Source organism: Balaenoptera physalus (assembly GCF_965194825.1).
Source record: "Balaenoptera physalus genome assembly, chromosome: 9".
Lineage (NCBI taxonomy): Eukaryota > Metazoa > Chordata > Mammalia > Artiodactyla > Balaenopteridae > Balaenoptera > Balaenoptera physalus.
In genome coordinates, this window is record NC_138888.1 from 15,512,098 (window position 1) to 15,533,807 (window position 21,710).

Here is a 21,710-nt window from a genome sequence, read left to right on the forward strand (position 1 = left end):
ACTTTGCTGTTAGGGGAGACACTGCTTTGGGTAAGATCCCTGGTGTTCTCCTTTCATGTTGCAAGTAATAAATCCTTCTCCGGACCTTTGGCATGGTTGTGTCTTTTAGCCTGACACCCACCAAGAGGGGAACCCAATTTTGGGGTAACAATGTGATTGTTCTGAGACACTCTCTATGGGTTTCCTGCTTTTTGCATCTCTTCCTGTCTTGTATCAATTGGTCTTGTTCTGAGCTAGTGTTGCAAGGATATTTGCATAGCAAACAACCTTGGAAAATAGAGAGTGTTTCCCTCCAGGGCAGAGGGCAGATATGTTTGCTGCCCACAGTGTAAAGGTAATGCCTCCCTCCAGGGTCAAAGATTGGGCAGGTTTGCCAGTAGCTCTTTAAAATAAAAGATTCCTAAATCCAGTATTCCTCAGCTGTGAAACCAACCCACTGTGTGTGTGTAGCACATACTTGGGCTGCTCTGCAGGCCCCTGGGGGCCTGGAGAAGCAAGGGAAACCAATGCATTCATGTTGCCTATCCTGCCGGGAGTGATCATGACCTCAGATACGGAGGCAAGCTAACTTGTTAGCATGCAAGCTGAGTAAAATCCCAGACCCTCCACAGTTCTTTTTTTTTAAATTTTTATTTATTTATTTATTTTTGGCTGCGTTGGGTCTTCATTGCTGTGCGAGGGCTTTTCTCTAGTTGCGGCGAGCGGGGGCTACTCTTCGTTGCAGTGCATGGGCTTCTCATTGCAGTGGCTTCTCTTCTTGCAGAGCACAGGCCCTAGACGCATGGGCTTCAGTAGTTGTGGCACGCGGGCTCAGTAGTTGTGGCTCACGGGCTCTAGAGCACAGGCTCAGTAGTTGTGGCGCACAGGCTTAGTTGCTCCACGGCATGTGGGATCCTCCCGGACCAGGGCTCGAACCTGTGTCCCCTGCATTGGCAAGTGGATTCTTAACCACTGCGCCACCAAGGAAGCCCTCTCCACAGTTCTTAATAGTGATTTTTGAGCTGAGTGTTGAGGACCGGGCAGGTTTTCTCCTGGATGGTAGTGGGGGGGTCATGCAGGCAAAGGGAGCAGCTCCTATAAAGGCAGAGACAGATTTGGAGGACTTTGTAGAAGATTGGATTCTATTTGTGTTTAGAAATATTATGCTGGCTAAGATTTGGGAGGATGGAGGTGCACAAGTCTGAAAATGGGGAAAACTGGCAAGACAACCAGGTAGGAAGCTAGCGCTACAACATCATCTCTTTATGTTCGGGGCTTCAGGTAGTTGAGCACTTCAGGCTAATCTTTACCATTGAAAGAGAACTGGGAGTCCTTACAATGATAAGGACTTTGCTGTTTTTACATCTCTTGCCTAATAACAGTTTGTTCTTTTGTTCCCTTGGGATCATTAAGTACTGAGACCTGTTCAAGGACGAGTGTTTTGGCCAGGCTGAGATCCCAAAATGGCTTAGGCCCAAATGGCTTCCTCGCCTGTTTCTTTCTCCAGGGATCTGCTACCCTATCGGCTTACAGGATGATTTTCACCTTTAAATTCCATCCTCAGATCTTGGAGTCACCTCATCAGAAGCCAGCCCCAAACAGGCTAGATCTAATTTTTTTTTTAAAGGTGGAAATCTGGATTTTCACGTTAAACCTTTGTAAAACTGTACAAACCAGATTCAGACTCTGGGCCACCAGTTTACAGCCTCTGATTTAACTAGTCTGTACAAGAAGGAATCTGCTTGCCCATGGTCTTGTGATGCTTATATGGAGAGCCACACCTTCCCATACAAACAATAGAATATTTGGGGGCTTGTGTTTGCCCTGTAGAGCGGATGATTTACTTACTATCCAAGCCCTGTTCTTTTACGTTTGAGCTGAATAAACATGGTTTTAGAACTAATGAAGTGGAACTGCTTGCTTCTCTCCCTTTCCTATTGTATGATGCATTGTGAATAAGCTATTGTCTGGAAAATCAAGCTTTGTTGTTTTTCATAGATACACAAAGTGGGCTTTGCCTATGGGCTTGCACCACCAGAGTAAAGTAGGCAAGTTTGCCTTTTGGCACCAAAAAAACCTCAGAATTCTGGGCCCTTCCCCTCCACCTCACCTGACTTTAACCCCACAGCTGCGCGTCAAGCTACTCTATGATCTTCTCACACCATCACAACCAGTTACCTGGAAAGGCACTTGGTCTAAAGGGAATTTCAGAGAAGGGTATGATAATCCCAGGCTAAATTCAATATTTGAAAAGTAATCAAAAGATATAGAAAATGGTCAGTCACAGGCCACTGAAACATGGTATGTCATCACTACCCTGAACCATTTTCTTTTTTTTTTTTTTTTGGCCATGCTGCTCAGCTTGTGGGATTTTAGTTTTCCGACCAGGGATTGAACCTGTGCTCCCTGCAGTGGAAGCTGAGTCCACTGGTCTAACCACTGGACCGCCAGGGAATTCTACCCTGAACCATTTTCTGCACAGCTCATAAGGCAAAGTATTATAACTGAGTATAGTTCAGAAAAATCTTGATCTTTCTAGAATTAACACATTAATTCACACTATATTTTACTTTGTACTTTACAAACTTTATTAAATAATGAGCATTACTAACTTTCATTATCATATATACAGTATTTAAACTATGTTTTCCTAGATGCATGTTTTTTTGTTTGTTTTTCTGGGGTTTTTTTTTTGCACAAAGAATAGAGTAGGTGAAAAGTGAACTTATAAAAAAAAATTGAACCTTCAGTACAGAGACTTAGTAAGAACTTGACATCCATTTAAGTACATATAACTCTTTTCCCCCAATTATATACATCCCTACCCCACCTCCCGAAGAAACTATTTTAAACAAAAGCACTCATTGAATAACTTGGAGGGAAAATACGAACTTGAATATATATATACACACAGATCTCAAAATCTGTATCCTGGCTGACAGAATGGATGTATAGAACTGCAGATTTGTCCTAGAACCTAAAGACAACCATACAGACATTTTATACAGTATGACAGCAGCCTCCGTGCAGCGGGGTGTGTTCCTATAAGTGACATCAAAATCGTGCAACAGGACATTGGTGTTGAGAACCGATAATTTCTGAGAGTAACACACCACAGTAATATGGATAATACAGAATTTGGGTCTTACAAACCAAAGAGCAGACAAGTGGGAAACTGCATTCCTGGGACAAGAAAAGTCAGGTAACTTTGTTTTGTAAACGCCCTTTCAAATACCTCTAGCAAGTCTGAGAATCTATACTCAGTTACAGTGCTTCTCTTTTCTGATACTGCTTATTCTTGAAAACTCATATCATGTTTAAAGAAGGGCAATGAAAGAAGGAATGGTTCCAGAACGATGCTCGTCCATATGGACTTTGTTTTCTAAACTACAAGAAGAAAGTACGGTATGGAGAAAGAAGAAACTTAGGGTATTTTTGGTTACTTAAAAAGGAAAACGAATGCCTTAGGTACCTGTGTATAAAATAAGGATGGTCACATTTTATGTTTTTAAGAAAAAGAGGCATAGCACTTAAAGAGAGAAAAAGAATTATGGTAGATGTCACTGATTCAAATCAATATCATTGCTTATCTTTAAATGAAAAGCCCAGATCCCCTTTCCCTACACAGATTATCGTATCTTTTAAGATGAAAACTGACACGGTGGGGAAGAGGCCACAGAATGTAAAATGGCTTAAAGTGAGAATGTGAAAGCCACTGTTCGAGAAAACATACTTGTTACATTGGTTGGAGTCTTCAATAAAATATTTTTATAAAGTGGCAATAAATCTGCCTTCATTTTTCTCTTTAGCTTCTTTAATTTTGTGTTTTAATCACAAGGTCTTGCTTTTGTTTTTGTTTCCTTCCATAAAGAGTTGTATTAGTACATAATATCACAATGAACCACTATTTAAAGACCATAATTACAACTTAAAAGATGTGATTAGTCAGAATTTAGTAACCAAAGATTCTGCTCTTCTATATGCCCCCAAACAATGAAAAAAGACCCCCATATTATGACTGGATTAGAAAATAAATTTCACTGCAGTCAATAAAATTCTCAAGGCTGGGACCAGGTCATTTGGCTGAGTATAAAATTCATGAAAGGACATCTGAAAAACTGCTCTGGGAAGAGTAGCTTTAAAGCGCTTTGTTTTATTTTAGTTTATGGTTTACTTTGTGTTGATTAGAAACAGGCACAAAAAATAGTGAAGGGTTCTTTCTATCCTCTCCCCATCCCCAACTGTCATATAATGAGATAATCAAATTGTACCCAGATGTCAACTCATCTTTTCTAATAAGTCAATTTGCATTTTCTTGCACTTGGTTTTAAACCATTAAGGGAATCATTCATTTAACCCCATGAAATGTAAAATAAGTGATGAGCAGCACATTCTCCAGGCCTTGTTCAGGAAGACAGGGAAGGATTTTTGCTTACAGAAAATTGGTCATGATACATTCTAATTTCCAATAGTTACATATTTTCTGCCTTATAATGAACTAGATGCAGGAATGCCAGCATAGAAACCCTAAAATGGGCACCTAGACAATACTCCAATTAGAGATCCCTCATTTAAGTTATTCTAGGGTCTTGTCACAAATTTACCAAAAATGTCAGAGGTAAGCATAATCCTTTAAACAGCTTTAGTTTCCTTTCTTTTTAAAAAACGTGAAAAGTCCTCCTTGCTGCCTTTGAGTCCTAGTATACCTGTGGCTTCTGGATAATAGGAAATGATTATTGCATTTCTTAAAGTCTGGGCACTAATTGTCAGGATACGGGAAAAAATACCATGGCCATCATGTTTTAAAAAAAAAAAAAAAAAAAGCCTAAAATTTTCAAGTAAGATTGACTTACATGAAACATGAAGACCATCAGCATCAGAAAACACAGTGTTAGATGCTAACATTTGCTACAGTACAATCCTGGCTGGATCGCCAGCTGTTTCAAAAAGTTGTGCTGTTAAAGAAAGTATACTTTACATCTCTGGTTATTACAAAACTGTTCTAGTCTGGTACATACAAAACATCTCTCAGTATCTCTAATTCATGAGCACAGTAAGAAGTTAATTCAGGCAGCTACTCTTAAGAACCTTAGGCAAAGCTGCTTGAACTAAGACACTGGAATTTTTCCCTTAGAGATTGGACAATATTTTGCTGATTGGGAGATGGCCCCTTCCAGAGATAGTCATTCAGTTTGTCAGAATCATTGTATGATGTCAGATATGGTCCAAGTTTGTTGCTTATTGGCTCATCTTCTTCTGACTTGATCTCCACATAGTCATCTTCATCTCCTTCAGTCTCTTTGAAATTGGAAAAATAGTTCTGGGTAGCTATTTGGGCACTTAAAGGTAAATTTCTGTTTACTACCAGAACTTTCTGCGAGTCCTGGAGTGTGAGATCTGAGTGTTTTTCAGTGCCCTGTTGACCTGAGTCAGCAATACCTGGCACCAAATCCTGGTGACTCTCCCACCTTGAACTTCTGTGTAAAGACAGCGGCTGTTTCTTTCCCATTTCACTAGGGTAGTTGATGGAGTCCGCGGACTTGTTTATCAGGATGGAGGAAGATGACTGAGACCTGTTATAAGGCTGAGATTTAGCACTGATTCCTTTCCGTCCCAGAGAGTTGTAAAGATGGCCCTGACAGGAGTTCTCTTTGTTGGGCTGGCTGACCACCACGCTGTGTCTCTGCATGGAGCCCAGCAGAGGCTCAGAGGTTTGGAGAGAAGGCACAGAGCAAGCTGCGGACAGTTGTCTTGGGGTACTTTTTGTATTGATCTCTAAAGTGGGATATTTTGACTTCAAGTCTTGCTCTGGCCGGGGACAGAAATCTGCTAACTCTCCATTACTATAGGTTGAATGCAAAAGCCAATCCTCGCTACCGTGTTGGGTGTGGGAAGGTGATGCAGAGCTGAGGTTGGAGGAGTCTTGAGGGCTGGCCCAGCCATCCTTCTGAGTCTTAAAGGGGGTCTCTCTGAATACGATCTGGTCATACAGTTGGGAATACTCAGCAATCCTGGCACCTGGAAGGCAAATATTAAAATGATAAATATATACAGGATCATTTCTACATGCAACGATTTAAAAAATAAGAACGTTCTAACAACATATTAAAAAAATTTAAACAGTAGACAGGACTTTTAAGTTTGAGGATAAGAAATCATCAAATACTAAGCAACACAAACTAATAAAATCATCCCGTTTAATAAAAAAGCCACCTAAAACTTCATTTGATCTAATTCTGGATTATTTTATTTCAACAGCAGGTCTGCAAACGTTCCCTGTTTGTAATGACAATTTCTAGTGTTCTTTACAAGCATGGAATAGTGTGTCAGTGCTAAAAACAGGCAACATAAAAATAAGAAAGTCAGCACTTAAACCCTGGTCAATGAAAAATAACTCAAGTAGTCATTAAAAGAAGCATGACCACAAGCCACCCTGCAATGGCTACCCTTGCCTCACCAGTCTTGATTGCTCTCAGACAACTACTCCCAGCAGAGTCTGCTCCCGGCGACTGTTCCTGCACTTCTTGTTTCCAGGCAGCCCTCCACTGCCACTGTCTCGGGATGTCGACGGGAGGGCCTCCCTTCAAAACCACATGTAACTGACTGATCCATACATCCTTTCCTATCACTGAGAAGCCGGGCACTGAAGTCTATGCTTCCAAGACATTAAGAATGAACCATCCTGGGCATACAATCGATAATCTAATGCTCTCTAGTACTGGTTGCAGAACAGGGTTTTACCATTATTTCCACGAAAGCTATTGCCACTTCAAATTAAGCTATGAGGCCACTATCCTCTCTACTTCACTTCTGAGTACAGACATCTCTAAAGACATTAACAGAACCATGATATAGATACAGAGAATTCTCTTGGGCCAGGAATGATTAAAAAGAGAGAGCCCAGAGATGTCAATTTCAAGAGCCGTGTCCCCACACCTCCCAATCCAGGTACCCACATGACCACCCTAGAATCAAAGAATTCCACGAATCCTATAAATCACTCAGACCACATCTATGCAGTCTCTATAGAGGGCATCTATTCTATATATGATGACCAGCAAGTGACATTATAATTTTTTCCTCTTTAAGCTATTTATATTTTTAGTAACCTGTTGTTAGTAAATTATTCCTTGAATTTAAACTAAATATTTAGTTGAGTTTCTGCTGTTTCTTTCAAGTTTGCCTTCTATGAGGACAGAAAACAATGTGCTGTTGTTCTGTGTGCCCTTTAACTGCAACCCCCTCAGATTACTTGCCCCTTAGTCCCCGGAATCAGAATGAACAGTGTTTATCTTCTCATTATAGATCCTACATTCATTCAGATCCTTCAGACTTTCAAGTCCAAATTCCTTGGAAGGACAGAGATTATTAGTTTAGAATTTGTAGTAACAAAAACTTGAGCTATTACTCCTTAAAGGGCATAGTAAAGACTCTCAATACCAATTAAGATTTGGTAACCCCTTAAGAGACTGAAAGTCTACATGGACACCAAGGTGCCCTTGTTAGCCATCCTGAAATATACAACATTTCGTTAACTATGAAACCCAACCGATGTTAGCTGGACCTTTAGGCTTGTCTTTGGTTAGCAGTCCCACCTCAAAGTCAAGACGGTTCTTCCCAAGCCATTCTCACCTACACTGTGGCTCTGAGCCTGATCCCACAGCTGAATCAGGAAGGCTTTGAACTTCCACAAAGTTCCAAGAAAATGACAATTTGAGAGAAAGCAGTGAGAGCTAATTAAAAAAATTCAGTTAAACTATTGCAGCATCAAAATTTAACTATAAAGTCTTGTAAGAACAAATAGCTCTTGACTTTAGAACATGGTGGCCCAGATCATCTGAAACCATGTATTATCCAAAATATCCATAGTATTTCTCCTGCCTTTTTCTTCTTTATCACACTCTCTTCTTCTTCCTTTGCTTAATCAAATCCTATTTACCTCTCAAGACCCTCTGTAAGCTTTATCACTTCTATGAATCCTTTTCTAACTGATTTCTCTGAAGTCTTATATGCACCATAATACTTAGCTATTGGTTGTGTACGCATGCATGCACACAATCTTGTGTTGCTAGTTATTGTATCTAAGCTGGTTTATTATTCCATCTAGTCCATGAGCTTTTAATCTTGGAGAACAATCCCCACAGAAAACCAAGCATAGCTCTAGGCAGAAATTGGTCTCAAGAACTACTTAGTTACCCAGATAATTTTTGGACTGCCTCCATTTATTCTAAACATAGTGTTAAGAATAAATGTGCTATAAGACTATACCATTGAGAGTGGAAAGGCAGCCTACAATTTGGGCATAGCAGGAAATGGGGAAGCAGGAAGACAGCCTTTAGTAAAATGCTATGTAAACATATATATTATAGACAACTCATAATGGGCACAGTTTATCTTTGGATAATAAAAAGTTGACCATTTATAAACTTGGAATAGAAAGTACCACACAAGTAGACAGTATACTGTGCCGATCTAAGTTTTTGTTTTTTTGGTCTCAGGTTGACCTTCTAAGAGAGTCTATAACTTACTTGATGCCAACATGAACATGAGACAAGCTTCCAGAGCAATGGCTGTCATTAAATAGATACCCTTAGTCAGATGTACAGGAAATAGCCAGCCCAAGATGACACTTCTAGCCTAAAAAGCTTAGTATTAGTCAGCTGGATCAAAATTCCCCCTCATTCTTAGTTCTGGCATTAATAGTCCTTATAGGACATGCACATTATCATTATGTGACAACGTCAGGGCTATCTCTGGTTTATTCCTCTTTTGTAAGTTTAGAAGGTAGAATTCTTATCATTCCAGGTAAAAATTTGAAGTGATCCTTGTTGAGAGAAGTATGAAATATACTGTTTTCAAGACAGAGATTAAAATCAACATTTCTGATGTTGCTTGGGATGTAGAGCAAAGCATAAAATGTTATTTTGCCTTCCCTACTTTACACAAGGAGGAAAATTCCTCAAGCCTGTATGGAGTTTTCTCCCACATAGAACATCACCAAAAAAACAAAAAGGGGGGGGGACCCCAAAGGCTTCCTTGGCCTCAAAGACTATCAGGAGGGAGACATGATGGAACAAGGTGGCCGGCATGCCACAACAGGCTCCAAAAGGTGGGAGGGACTAGACCTGGTTGGGTGATTTACAGGCGGAAGTCTGGCCCAGGGCCTGTAGACCCCGGCTAGAGAGTTCAATAAAGGTGCTGGAGAGTTTCAGCAGGTGAATAGGGCGTTCCTCCTTCCGCACAACACCGAGAGCAAGCTCCTGGCAAAGTGGCAAGGCCCATACGGAGAAGTCTGGAGAATCGGTCCATTCGATTACGACGTCCTGTGCCCAGATAAACAAGAGAGAGAAAAGGAGTCATCACGTCAACTGATTGAAAGCCTGGTGGGCACAGGAAGTGGTCTCGATCCACCCAGATGGAAGATTCTTCAGGGCTGAGAGATGGCAGGCCCTAGGGACACGCTTCTGCCAGCCAGCAGGGGGAGACACTTGCTGGCTCAGAAGATGACTCTGGAGAGATCTTCTCTTGGAGAGAATGTCGATAGTAGCCCACCATGTCAAGAAAGGGCCCAGACACAGAGCTATGATCCTACAGGAGCCCAAGAAGACACGAGTAGGCAAAACAGAAAGAACAAACAAAAAGCGGGGGAAAAAAGCAAAAGAAAACCCCAAAGGGAAATCTATTAATACTTAAAAGGTGGGTAAAAAAGACTATTCAAGGTCGTTGTAAGCCCTAATGATTCAGTATTGCAGACCTTGCTTCTACCAGAGTTAGAGCTTCGCATGTTAGTGGATGGTCCACATTCCAAACAACCGGCCTCAGGCAATTACCACTTTTTAAACAACAGTCTGCTGGCTTAATCAATCCATCATCATCGGAAACCTTACTATTATATTTTCTCTCATTCTGAGGCACCCTAGCCCGGATTCAGTCAGTGGTTGCATTGCCAACACACTACTGGTTCTAGTGCCATCTGTACTCCAAAACAGTCCGCCTGCAGCTGGAACTCAGTCACTTTTTCTATGTGTAACAACAAACCAGCTTAGCAACACTAGCATTGGAAAAGGGACTAATTCAAGCATATTATTGCAAGGAGAAAAATATATGCGAGCTAGTCTCTCACATTCATATAAAAATCACATTTAATCTTTATCTAACTTAAAAAGAAGAGCAAGTCACAGAGAGTCTGTAAAATCCTTCAGGTAACATTTCCAGGGCTTAACTTCCCTATGTGTTAAGAAATATTACTGTGTGATTAGCTCTGGAAAAAGAGTAAACTTAGGTAATTCTTAAACACTCCCAAACTTAAAAAAATTTTTTTCCTACAGATTCTTGTCATGCAACTTGTGGAGCCATTTAGGACTTGGATACCCCCTTCTGATTCTCTGGTTTCCACCTAAGAAAGCAGTCCCAAAGAAAGGAGGTAGGTGGCATCAAGTTGGCCGGATAAGCCATGTGGCCACCAAGCTAACCAACGAAACATGCCCTGATACTGAGCCATCTGGTGTTTATTTTTAATTGGAGAACTGTCTCTTCTCATTTGATACAGAGACAGTCCTTTGTCAGAAGATCTAGGGCAGGGAATCTTAAAACAGGATCAAAAGTCCACACTTTAAAAAAAAATTCAGTTCCTGGGCCTAATCCCAGAAATCTCTCTGGGTCTGGAGGCGAAAAACTCCTCAGGTGAGAGTCAGCACCCTCAGGTATCTTTCTTTCCATGACAATCCAGTGCTTAATTCACATCATGCCCTTCCACTGAGAACCCTGTGTAATTTATCCAGGGGATATGTACTTCTTTACAATAGAGAAAAAAATCAAACTGTGATCGTCTCATTCCTAAACCCTAATGGTACCAATATCACGCATGTGATCCTGGTTTGGTTCTGCCCAAAAAAGGAGGCTTGACTCAAAGAATTAAACTTCTTGGAAGCATACATGAGAATACCAAATGAGACAGTATTAAATGCATTACAGCAGCTATTCAAAAAAAAGCAACTAGAAAACCTAACATGCGAGAAAACAGCCGAGTTACAGTGTGAACAGCTAAAAAAAACCATGCAAAAAGGCCTCCTTTTTGTCTTTGTTAGGATGAGTAGGCATTTTTGTTAGGATTCCGGAGCAAAGAGCAATCCTATTCCGTATTCGTCCAAACCTTAAACTCTTACCCTGCTACCCAGCTACCCCTCCTAACACACTGAAACGGAAACTGATGGCTACTTTTCAGCTTTAGATTATATTAGAGAAAACTGCTTCAAGTATCTTTATCTGGAGTGATGATGTCACAGACACCAGGAAACCCTCCAGACCCAATCGCCTCCCACTGGTGAGATGTGGTGGGTGCAGGGCCGGCCTCATCTGTGCGTCAGTGAGTCTGGGGTCTCTCTGTGAGAATGAACATCTGGGTGACAGCACCCTCACGGTGCTAAGGATACTGAGAACCAGAACACGGCTCTCTCCCAGTCCTCGGAAGGAGAAGGGCAGCGCGGGAGACATACCGATGGCGGGCCCGCCCTGCTTCTTTTCTTCTAGGATGGCCGCCAGGTCCCTGGGAACCTGCTTCTGCAGCTGGCTGCCAGGCGGCTGCTCCAGCTCCGGGCTTTTCACCTTTAACAGCTGATTTGCCTTCTTGATCTTCTGACTGTACTGCCTGGCCATCAGGAGAACCCTGCTCCTGGTCTTGTCTGCGTTGTCCGCGCCGGGATCAGGGTTCTCCAGGTCTGCAGGGGACAGGCTGCTGGCAGCCACGTCGTAGGGACTCTCCACGGGCGGCAGGTCACTGACCAGCGACAGCCGGTGGAGACTCTGGCAGGAGCCGTCTTTGGAGGCCGGGGTTAGGTCAAGCGTGCAGGAGGCCGGCCCCGGCCCGTCTCTGGGCGGCACGAGGCGAGCCCGGCCCGCGGGCAGGGAATGTGGGGAGCGCGCGCCCAGCTCCGGGGCGCTGCCCCCCAGCGGCCGCTCCTGCACGTCGTCTTTGCTGACGGGAAACGCCGCCAGGAGCCGGTCTCTGGCTTTGACTTCGTTTTTCTTGATGTAATTTTCCAGGTCATTCCAGATTTCGTCTACTTCTTCAGACAGTTTATCGGAGATGGACCGATCAGCGATGGACAAGTTGCAGCCGAAGGAGTTATAGAACAAACTCAGATAATCGTTGTCGGAGGGTCCCGGGGTGTAGGGCGCCTCGTCCTCGCTGACCTGGAGGCTGTCCTGGGAAACAGAGGCCCTCAGACTGTCACAGCACCCCAGGTCGGCCTCCAGGCCCAGGAAGGTGCTCCTCTTGGGCCGCTTCAGGCTGCTGCACTTGAAGTCCTGGGAGGGCGCATCTGGGAGCCCGATGGTGTCGTAGACGTTCTCCTCCACCACCTGGAGTTCGCGTGAGCTTTGGTTCCACGCCTCCCGGCCGGGGGGCGCACCATCTCTCCGGGGCTGCAGAGGGCTCTTCTCTGGGCCCGCTGGCCTCTTTGAGAAGGCCAGCTCCGGGCTGCTCTTGGGGCGAGCAGAGTCCCTGGCTGATTTGGGGGGAGGGGCTTCAGCTTCTTCGCGTTTAGCCACCATCAGTTTCAAGTCCTCATAACTTATGTTATCATAGACATGGTCTATGTCATCAATGGTCAACTCTATAGAGGACCCGAAGGGAGTCAGCCCGCCCCGGCCCTCTGTTTTAGGGTCATCCTGCAGTTCCCTTCGGGAGCTGGACTGAGAGCTGTCACCGTCCCTAGTTCTTATGTCAGGCGGACACGTGTTGCTCTCGCCAGCACTGCTGGCCCGCCGCACAACCCTGTGGCCAGAGCTGGGGGTCTCCGAGGACTCGACCTGTCCCACGTGCCAACTGCAAGGTCGACTGGAAGTGCTATCTTCACACAGTCGGGCAGAGTTCAGATCTGAAGAGGAGAAGGATGGCAGGAACATCTGATAATCATCTTCGTCCTCCTCGTTCTCCTGCGGAGACCGTCGACTGGGAAACAAGGCTTGCCGGATCTGGTGGTCCGTCCAGATGTTTCTGACGGCCCCGCCCCCGCGAAGCACGCTGATGATGGCAGAACTGGTCGGCTGACTGTTCCTCTGGGCGGGAGATGGCCCTGCTGAAGTCAGCTGGGGAGACCCTTCCTCTCTGGAAACCTGAGGAGGATAGAAACATATCGATTGAATTGTAGCACCACAGGACACATAACTTAGGATGTTCTCCTGTACTTACACATTGCCTCTCCCACTAGACTGTGATATCCTTAAAGAAAATGATCAGTAAACATTGTTGATCTTAACTGAGTTGAAAAGCACGTCAGATTTTTTGCAAAAGGGGCAGAAAGGACAGGAACTGATATTGGCTTAGAAATAGGCTAGGCCATTTGAAGACATTCTCCAAACTTAATGTTCACAATCACTCTTTGAATTAGATATGACTGTACCAGTTTCACAGTAAGGAAATCTAGGCTCTTAGGATTCAGTAACATGTTCTCCCCCAGCAGTGGAAAGGCTGGCATGCAAAGCCAGGTCTGACTCCAAATACCTTACCCCACTGCAGGGAATTGGCTACACACAGAAAACTCTTAGATATTTCAAATAATTCCGATGTGTTCTTGGGAAATAACATTATATAAATGAACATATATAGGTGTCAAGGGCCATGGTATCTGATTTCTATTTGGGGTTTGATTCTTAGCGGTCTTACTGTGGTTTCCGGTGTACGAGAAACACCCCTGTCGGTGATCTGACTGCACCCCCAAGGGTTTTCCTTTAAATCTGCAGACCTGCATGAACCTGACCAGCACTGCCTTGGTTTATAGATTCTAGGCAAAAGAGCCTTTGTTGCAGGAATTTAATTTAATCCACTCCTGAGCTAATGAAATTTTTACTTTCTTTCAAAATATGTTTAATTAAGCAATATTTAGATGCCTATTAGGAAGTAAAATATGAGTGACATTAACGATTTTTAATCAGAGAAAACAAGGGGTCTGTTATAACTTGGAACCTTTCCTGATGGAGCTCAATTATGCAGACAGGGAGTGGATTGCCCTCTGATGCCCTCTGTGGGTATTGGGATTAGCTTCAAAGATTTGAAAGGGTTAAGACAGGTTCAAACTAATTAGTACCAGGGATATATTTTCTGGTCAAAACACTATAGTAACCTATTGGAAATGTCAAATTAGCAAGAATTTTTCATCACTGATCAATGAAATTGGGATACATATTACCTTGGAATATTCACCTATTAATATGTCTGTCTGTCTGCTTACCTGTCTGTCTATCAGGGAGGGCAAAGATAAAATTTTATCCTGAATGAATGTTGTTTTTCTATTAAAAATTTAAAGCTGAAAACGTCTAATTAGTCATTTAATCTTTTGTTCACTTTTTTCAAATAGTAAAAGTGTGGACTATTTGAAGACTAGGAATAAATGAATACACACATATAGATATATGTGCACACATACAAATACATATATCATATTATATTTTGGCTCTTCTGTTTTTTTTCTTTACCCTTTAATATCTCTCCCTTTTCCTCTTACTCAGACTGCATTGGTAAAATATTTATAAAATATAGGTACCCAGTAACTACATTTTACAAAACAAAACAAGTTAGTATTAGCTAGTTAAATCATGATCAAACACTGTGGAAGTGTAACAAAACAATTTTGTGAACAGCCAGAAGTAATACCTTCTTAAAATCTTTCATTCCAGAAAAATTCCCAGACATTTTAGAAAATTAGAAAACCTGAACTGTTAATATCAAAGTATATTTTTAAGGTAACTACACTTTTTTTGTTTGTTTGTTTGGCCACGCTGCGTGGCTTGTGGGATCTTATTTCCCCAACCAGGGATCAAACCCGTGCCCCCGGCAGTGGAAGTGCAGAGTCCTAACCACTGGACTGCCAGGGAATTCCCAAAAGGTAACTACACTTGAAGTGAAGTTAGCAGTACTTTGGAAGCTGAAATTTTATATCAAATAAATCGTCAGGAGAACTGAGGAAGCTCTTAGATTTAGAAATAATCAGTATATGGATTGGACACAGCACAGAAGTATGTAGTGTAGATCCCTCGTGATGAACATTTTTCCACATTCTCAGCATTATGGTTACTTAATAATAACATTAATAAGAGCTAATTTATGGGGCACTTGTTTTGTGCTAAATACTGTACTAAGCACATTAAAAAACATATCACATTTAATCTTTATAACAATTCCATAAATTAGGAAACTAAGTCTTGGTAAGGTTTAACAACTTGCTTACAGTCATACAGCTTATAAATGGCAGAAATGGATTTGAACCCATCTTAATTCTCAGTTTATATATGAGCTAAATCTCTCTCCCTCTCTCCTTCCCTCCATCTCTCGCTCTACACATACACACACACACACACACACACACACACACACACACACACACACACACACACGGCTTTAGAAGGTATATTCTAGGAGAAATGTTAATCTCTTTATCTCTTTAATCTCTCCCTGCATTTAGTATACATTCATTTTTGTTAGGAGATAGAATTTTACCACTAAGAAAAAAGTACATTGGTGTTTTATTTCTTTCTTGTCTTCAGATTTTATAAGGTTAGTCAGTCCCCATATGGAGACTTGATCACTATCGTAGAAAGTTTCCGAGAAGCTCTTGAGATTGTATCTCTAGGACTAATAGAGCGATTCCCCTAGCTAGTACTAAGCCAGGCTTGCTCCGTGATCATAGCTTGGCTGCCTTACAAGGGCACCGTCCCAGTGTTTGTTTATGAAAACAAAGTACATTTAAAAAATCAAAATCTCATGCCATATTTCAGAACAATGAACCAATTCATGTTAATAAATTTCAAAAGCTTCCAAACAGAAATATGTACTACCTGAAAAAAATCCACATGCCGTAATTTTAAGCAAATAGCTTTGAGATAAGACCATGTTGATTTTTAGACATTTAGGCGTCTAAACTGAAAGATACGTTATTTATTAACAGGGTCACTTTGGCCCTGTGCCAAGGAGTGGAGCACCTAGAATCGCCGGGGAGATTTTCACAGCCACGTTGCTACAGATACAGAGCATGAAGCAAGAAGCTGCACTCAGTCCCCTAAGCATTGTTAGGTAAGCCAGTGGATCAGTAGGCATACTGGATGTGGTTTACCCAGGTCAGGATACAATATGCGCTGTTCATAGGTAATAAATTTGAATATGCATCTTCTAATACAACATACCATTTTTATTCTGCCTCTCCTAACCTTTTATTGGAGGGAGAAAAATCAAAGCTTGATATAGTGAAGTTTCATTATACCACATATGATCACACCTCTTATACCAGCAGCAGGACCATATTCTTAGATGGGGATCTTTGTGACTGAAGTCTGATGCTTTGAAAAGGGAGCAAATACTCAGGATGCAAGAGCCTCAGTCATACATGCACAGAGGCACAGGGCAATGTGGGGTGCACCACACTAGCCCTATGTGGGTGTTTCATCTTTTTTTTTTTTTTAATTAATTAATTTTATTTTATTATTATTATTTTACTTTTGGCTGTGTTGGGTCTTCGTCGCTGTGCACAGGCTTTCTCTAGTTGCAGAGAGCAGGGGCTACTCTTTGTTGCGGTGCGTGGGCTTCTCATTGCGATGGCTTTTCTTGTCACGGAGCATGGGCTCTAGGCGCGCAGGCTTCAGTAGTTGTGGCTCGCGGGCTCTAGAGCTCAGGCTCAGTAGTTGTGGCACACGGGCTTAGTTGCTCCGCGGCATGTGGGATCTTCCCGGACCGGGGCTCGAACCCGTGTCCCCTGCATCGGCAGGTGGATTCTTAACCACTGCGCCACCAGGGAAGCCCGGGTGTTACATCTTAAGGTAATAGCTTCTGAATAGAGAGGTGGGGCAGAAGGATGAAAGAATCATTGCCTTGGTTCTGAGAGATGAAGCTGGGGTGTGAGGTGGGGGGAGAGTTGATAAGGACGAGCCCTAACTTAAATCTATTTCAACATGTAAAATAATTGTTTACACTTGGAAGATTAGCTGGAGATGAGATATATAAGGAAAGGGTAGGTATAAAGGGCACCTAAAGTAAACATTTCAAAATAAGAAATGTCAATAGTACTTACCTTTTGGATGTCTTGTGCTGTTTCTGAAAAATAAAAGTTTTTTTTTATTTTTTAAGTTTGAGGATTAAAAATGTCTCTCTCATACATAGGTAAGCACTCATATTTTATAGGGCTTTTAAACTTATTGTTAATAACTGAAGCCCAAGCGTCTCTGGGCTCTTTAGACCTAATTTTTAGAAAATGCCTCTCAGTTATCTAAGTATAGATCTTGTACTACATGTAAAACAACCATACATGTATCTGAGTGATAAGTTATCTTCCTTAAATCCCTGAGAGCAATGGACCAATTCATATTAATATATTTCAAAAGCTTCCCCCCACCCAAATATATATTACCTGAAAAAAAAATCCACATGCCCTAAGCCATGAAACTCACTTAAACATAAGATTATGCTTCTGTTAATTTTTAAATATTCTATTGGCTTTAACTGAAGATACAGCACTTATCAACAGGGTCACCTTGGCACTGTGCCAAGGAGGGTGCAAGAGGAATTGTGGGGAGAGATTCACTAGCCACATCCTCATAGATGCCCTTACGATACTCTGATCATGTGTGTCTCATCTTTCCACGCTGTTTAATTACAGAAGCACTGAAAGTAAAAAGTGATCAAACCCTCTCCACAAATTCCACCCATTAGAGGTAGCCACACTTAAAAGTTTGACGTTCATCTTCCCAGGTCCCATGCCCACTGCCCCAATCCCACAACAATGCACAGTTTTTTTGTTCTTAAAGGTGCAATATGCAAAATTGAATTTCCTGCTAAATATATGTAGACACTCTTATCAGTAGACAGATATGTACTTGACTCTTTTTGATAGCTGCAGAATATTCCATGTAGTATTCCAGAATTTACTACAACTTTCGAAACTATTTCCCACTAGATGGGCATCTTATGTGGTGTCTTGTTATAAACTCTGCAAAGAACACAGATACTCATAGATCTGTGCTCACTTGGGTGGGCACTTCTGTACAGGAAGTGTACCTTGTGAAATTTCTATAGGTGAAAAATTTGAAATTGTTGGTTCAAGAGCAAATACACATCTTAAATTTAAATGGGCATTAACAAATTTTGCTCCAAAAAGGTTGCAGAAATTTATACACCAACAGTTTCAGAGTGCCTGCTTTTCTTTTCTTTTGGCCAAGCCCACAGCTTTCTCCCCTCCATTTATCTCATTTAAATGTATGATTTTTCTGATCACTAATATAGGAGACCATTTGTAAATTTTATTGGCAGTTTGTGTTTCTTCTGTGAAACTGCCCGATTATATTCTCTGCCTTTCAAAAAAAGAGTCCACATCTACTGAGCCCACATGCCACAACCACTGAAGCCCGTGTGCCTAGAGCCCGGGCTCTGCAACAAGAGAAGCCACTGCAATGAGAAGCACGCGCACCGCAACAAAGACCCAACACAGACAGAAACAATAAATAAATAAAATAAAATATAATAAAATAAATTTATTTAAAAAGAAAAAAAAGAAAGAGTCCTTTGTCCTTTCTTTTTTAATAGATTTAATTAATTAATTAATTGGCTGTGTTGGATCTTTTTTGCTGCACACGGGCTTTCTCTAGTTGCAGAGAGCAGGGGCTACTCTTCATTGCGGTGCGAGGGCTTCTCATTGCGATGGCTTCTCTTGTTGCGGAGCACAGGCTCTAGGCATGGGGGCTTCAGTAGCTGTGGCTCGCGGGCTCTAGAGCTCAGGCTCAGTAGTTGTGGTGCACAGGCTTAGTTGCTCCATGGCATGTGGGATCTTCCCGGACCAGGGCTCGAACCCATGTCCCCTGCGTTGGCAGGCAGATTCTTAACCACTGCACCACCAGGGAAGCCCCTGTCCTTTCTTTTTGATATATGGGATTTCTTAACATCAACATTCATCTTTTTATGCCCATTATCTATGCTGCAAACATTTTATGTCATTCAGCTTTACATTTTATAATGGGGTTAATCAAATCTGCCAATCTGTAATTCATCTGGTGTTTATTTTTTTGTGTATGGTTTGACTTAGTGGGTATCAACAAGAATGAAAAAAGAAAGGTACTTTAGGACTTACCGCTGGTCTTCAAAACTTTATGCGATCTTGAGGAAGGTTCTGAGTGAAAAAATAAGGCCAGCATCATTTGCAAAACCAAATCAAGTTTTTTTCTTTATAAGTGAATTATTAGCTTATGGGCAAATGAATTGAGCTCTAGAAATTTTCTATCAAATTCACCTAAATCCTGATTGCTTAGAGTTACTTAGCAGCAAGACATTCACTCCGTCAAAACTGTAGGATAAATATTAAGCTGTGCAATCTGGAGTCACCTAACAGAAAACCAACCCTACCAACTAGTACAGCAATGTTCTGAGCTTTAACTACAACCTATAAGCGGATAATGTTCAATTTTATATTCTTCTGCCAGAGCCCTACCCCAAGCTCCAGGTCTCAGATGCCAACTGTCCGTCTGACACGTCCCCAACATGCCCATAGACCCAGCAAACTCAACATGTCCCAATCTCAGGTCACCAGTCTCCCCCATCTGCTCTTCCATTTGGATTCTTACCTTAGTTGTCACTCACATTACCCTCCCTAGTTAGCGACCAGGACATCATTTTAAGTTTCTCCTGTTTTCATCCATCATGGTCTTGTGGGATCCCAGGAACTCTCCACCCCACTCACCACTGTCTTATTCCAAACCTTTACCATCTCTCGCCCAAACTAGAGGAACAGCCTCCTACCAATTCTCCCTGCCTACTTCATTTTCCACATCGAGCCAGAACTCTCATTTTAAAAGGCAAACATTTCATTGCTTAAAATCCTTCCATAGCTTGCAGGATCAAGTTCAGACCCTCTGCGTGGCCTACTCGGCCTTCCATGATCAGGGCCCAATCTGTACTTCCAGCCACATCTCTTTCCGATTGACCTTGCCCACCTCCACCTCTGGCCCACCTTGCAGCCAGGCCAAACAACTGGCAATAGTTGTCTGATCTAAGGTACGCTGGCTCAAGTCTCAGGGCCTTTGCGTGTGCTATGCCCACCCCATCAGGCTCCTCAGCCCCCAGATTCCATCTGGGGCACTGGTCCTCTGCTCTGTACGGCCTTCTCTCTCCTTCCTAGAGGGTTGACCTCTCTCCTTTGTCTCCCCGCTCTTTCCTCCATTCAACCTCTACCACAGCTCCATTGTATGAACTGGTATTTATTCAGCCTTTTTTTGACTCTCCCACTAGACTACAAACTCCTTGCAAGCAGGAATCCTGTGTATTATTCGTACATTCCCAGTTCTTAGTACAGTGTAGGACATTAGGTAGATACTCAATAATGCTGATTTAAATGGAAAAAAAAAATCTGAGGGCTAAGGGGATACTACATGAAGTCTGGTTTAACAAATGTGTGTTAAAATTTTAGGTTTGAATAATCTTTGGGATGTGTCATTTACAGGATACAATTTTTCACTAGCGACAGTAAATAGCATTTAAGTACCTGCAGGCCAATGGTAATAACATGCTATACAAAGTGAACTTAGTTGATTGACATGTTTTTTTATATTCACTGGAAAGTAGAGAGTTAAGTAGAAAGAGTTTTAGAACCAAAGCTTGAGAGCCCGGCCTGGAGGCATTCTCAAAGGTATTCAGACTGGCAGTGTGCTCAAAAACTGGAAAGAATATACCTTTTTGTCAGACTGAAAGGGACTTTCACGACTAACGCCCCATAATTATCTTGATTACCGCATCCTATTTACCAGATTTTCTTCTTAGCCGATATGGAGCAGAGCCATCTTTAGAGCCACAGAAGGCTTTTGTCTCTCCCTCGGGACTGTAACAGAAGCCTGGGTAATCTGTAAAGTAAGAACCACATGCATCTATAAGAATGAAGTGTCCCATGACGTCTCAGAAAATGGGCAGGACTTGTCTTGGATACCTATGGATTTATTCCTTTTCCTCAGGCATGGTGGAATCCCTCCTGCCATAACGGGTGTTGAATATGCATCTCCAGACTTTCTGTTTACTGACTGCTGAAGTGTGTTAGCAAGCTAGGCCACACCCCCTTCCCCAACCCCGCCCACACCCACCAGGCACACACAGGCACTCTTCCTCTGTACTCTTTTTTTCACTCTCTGGCAGAGAGAGCTATACCCAGTGGCTCTACTCTTACTAGAAAGTTAGTTCAAATGTGTAGGGTGTGATAACTTCCTACTCTCACTCAGACTCACCTGCAACTCTGAGACCCACAGTGGTCAGTCAATTCCATGAACATAAAAATCCCTGCAGCTGAACTTGCTACCAAGGCCCTCGACAGACTGCGGCGATGGGCCACAACAGAGGCCCTGTCAAGGTAAAACCAAATGGAGAATTCCCTCCAGGTAGCAATTTTGTGAGGCATTTGTGCCCGGCGTGGCGGTGGAGGGAGACGAGCCCTTCCTGCCCCCGCGGAAGCTGTCCTCCCGGGCAGCAACTCTCCATATTTTTCTAGACATGGCTCCTTTGAACACGTGATGAATGGTTTAGGTTCTCTTCCCAGAGAAGGGGTTTTCATTTTATTTCATCTAAGGGGTACACAGGTTTTGGATTAAGAAAATTTGGTCTAATCCTAAAGTACTGCAGCATATTCAAAGATCATCTGCACCCTAAAGCCTGAGGGTAAACAATTTTAGGACATAGCCGTAGACTGGTGTTCTTCAAATTGGGGTTAAGGCTC

General features: G+C 42.4%; 1 protein-coding gene across 11 annotated transcripts in view; it reads right to left on the bottom strand.

Annotated features, from left to right (window-relative positions):
* Window positions 1-2,660: 2,660 nt before the first annotated feature.
* PLEKHG1 (pleckstrin homology and RhoGEF domain containing G1) overlaps window positions 2,661-21,710 on the bottom strand; it is a 223,315-nt gene continuing 204,265 nt past the window's right edge. For 10 of the 11 annotated variants that reach the window (XM_082474412.1, XM_082474414.1, XM_082474411.1 and 7 more), the window contains 5 exons: window positions 20,755-20,850; window positions 19,089-19,127; window positions 17,040-17,062; window positions 11,475-13,095; window positions 2,661-5,997 (listed from right to left, as the gene is read on the bottom strand). In XM_082474412.1, coding sequence (XP_082330538.1) covers window positions 5,069-5,997; window positions 11,475-13,095; window positions 17,040-17,062; window positions 19,089-19,127; window positions 20,755-20,850 — 2,708 coding nt within the window. In that variant the 3' untranslated portion in view covers window positions 2,661-5,068. The remainder of the gene's footprint in view (window positions 5,998-11,474; window positions 13,096-17,039; window positions 17,063-19,088; window positions 19,128-20,754; window positions 20,851-21,710) is intronic. The other variant, XM_082474409.1, reaches the window with a different exon arrangement.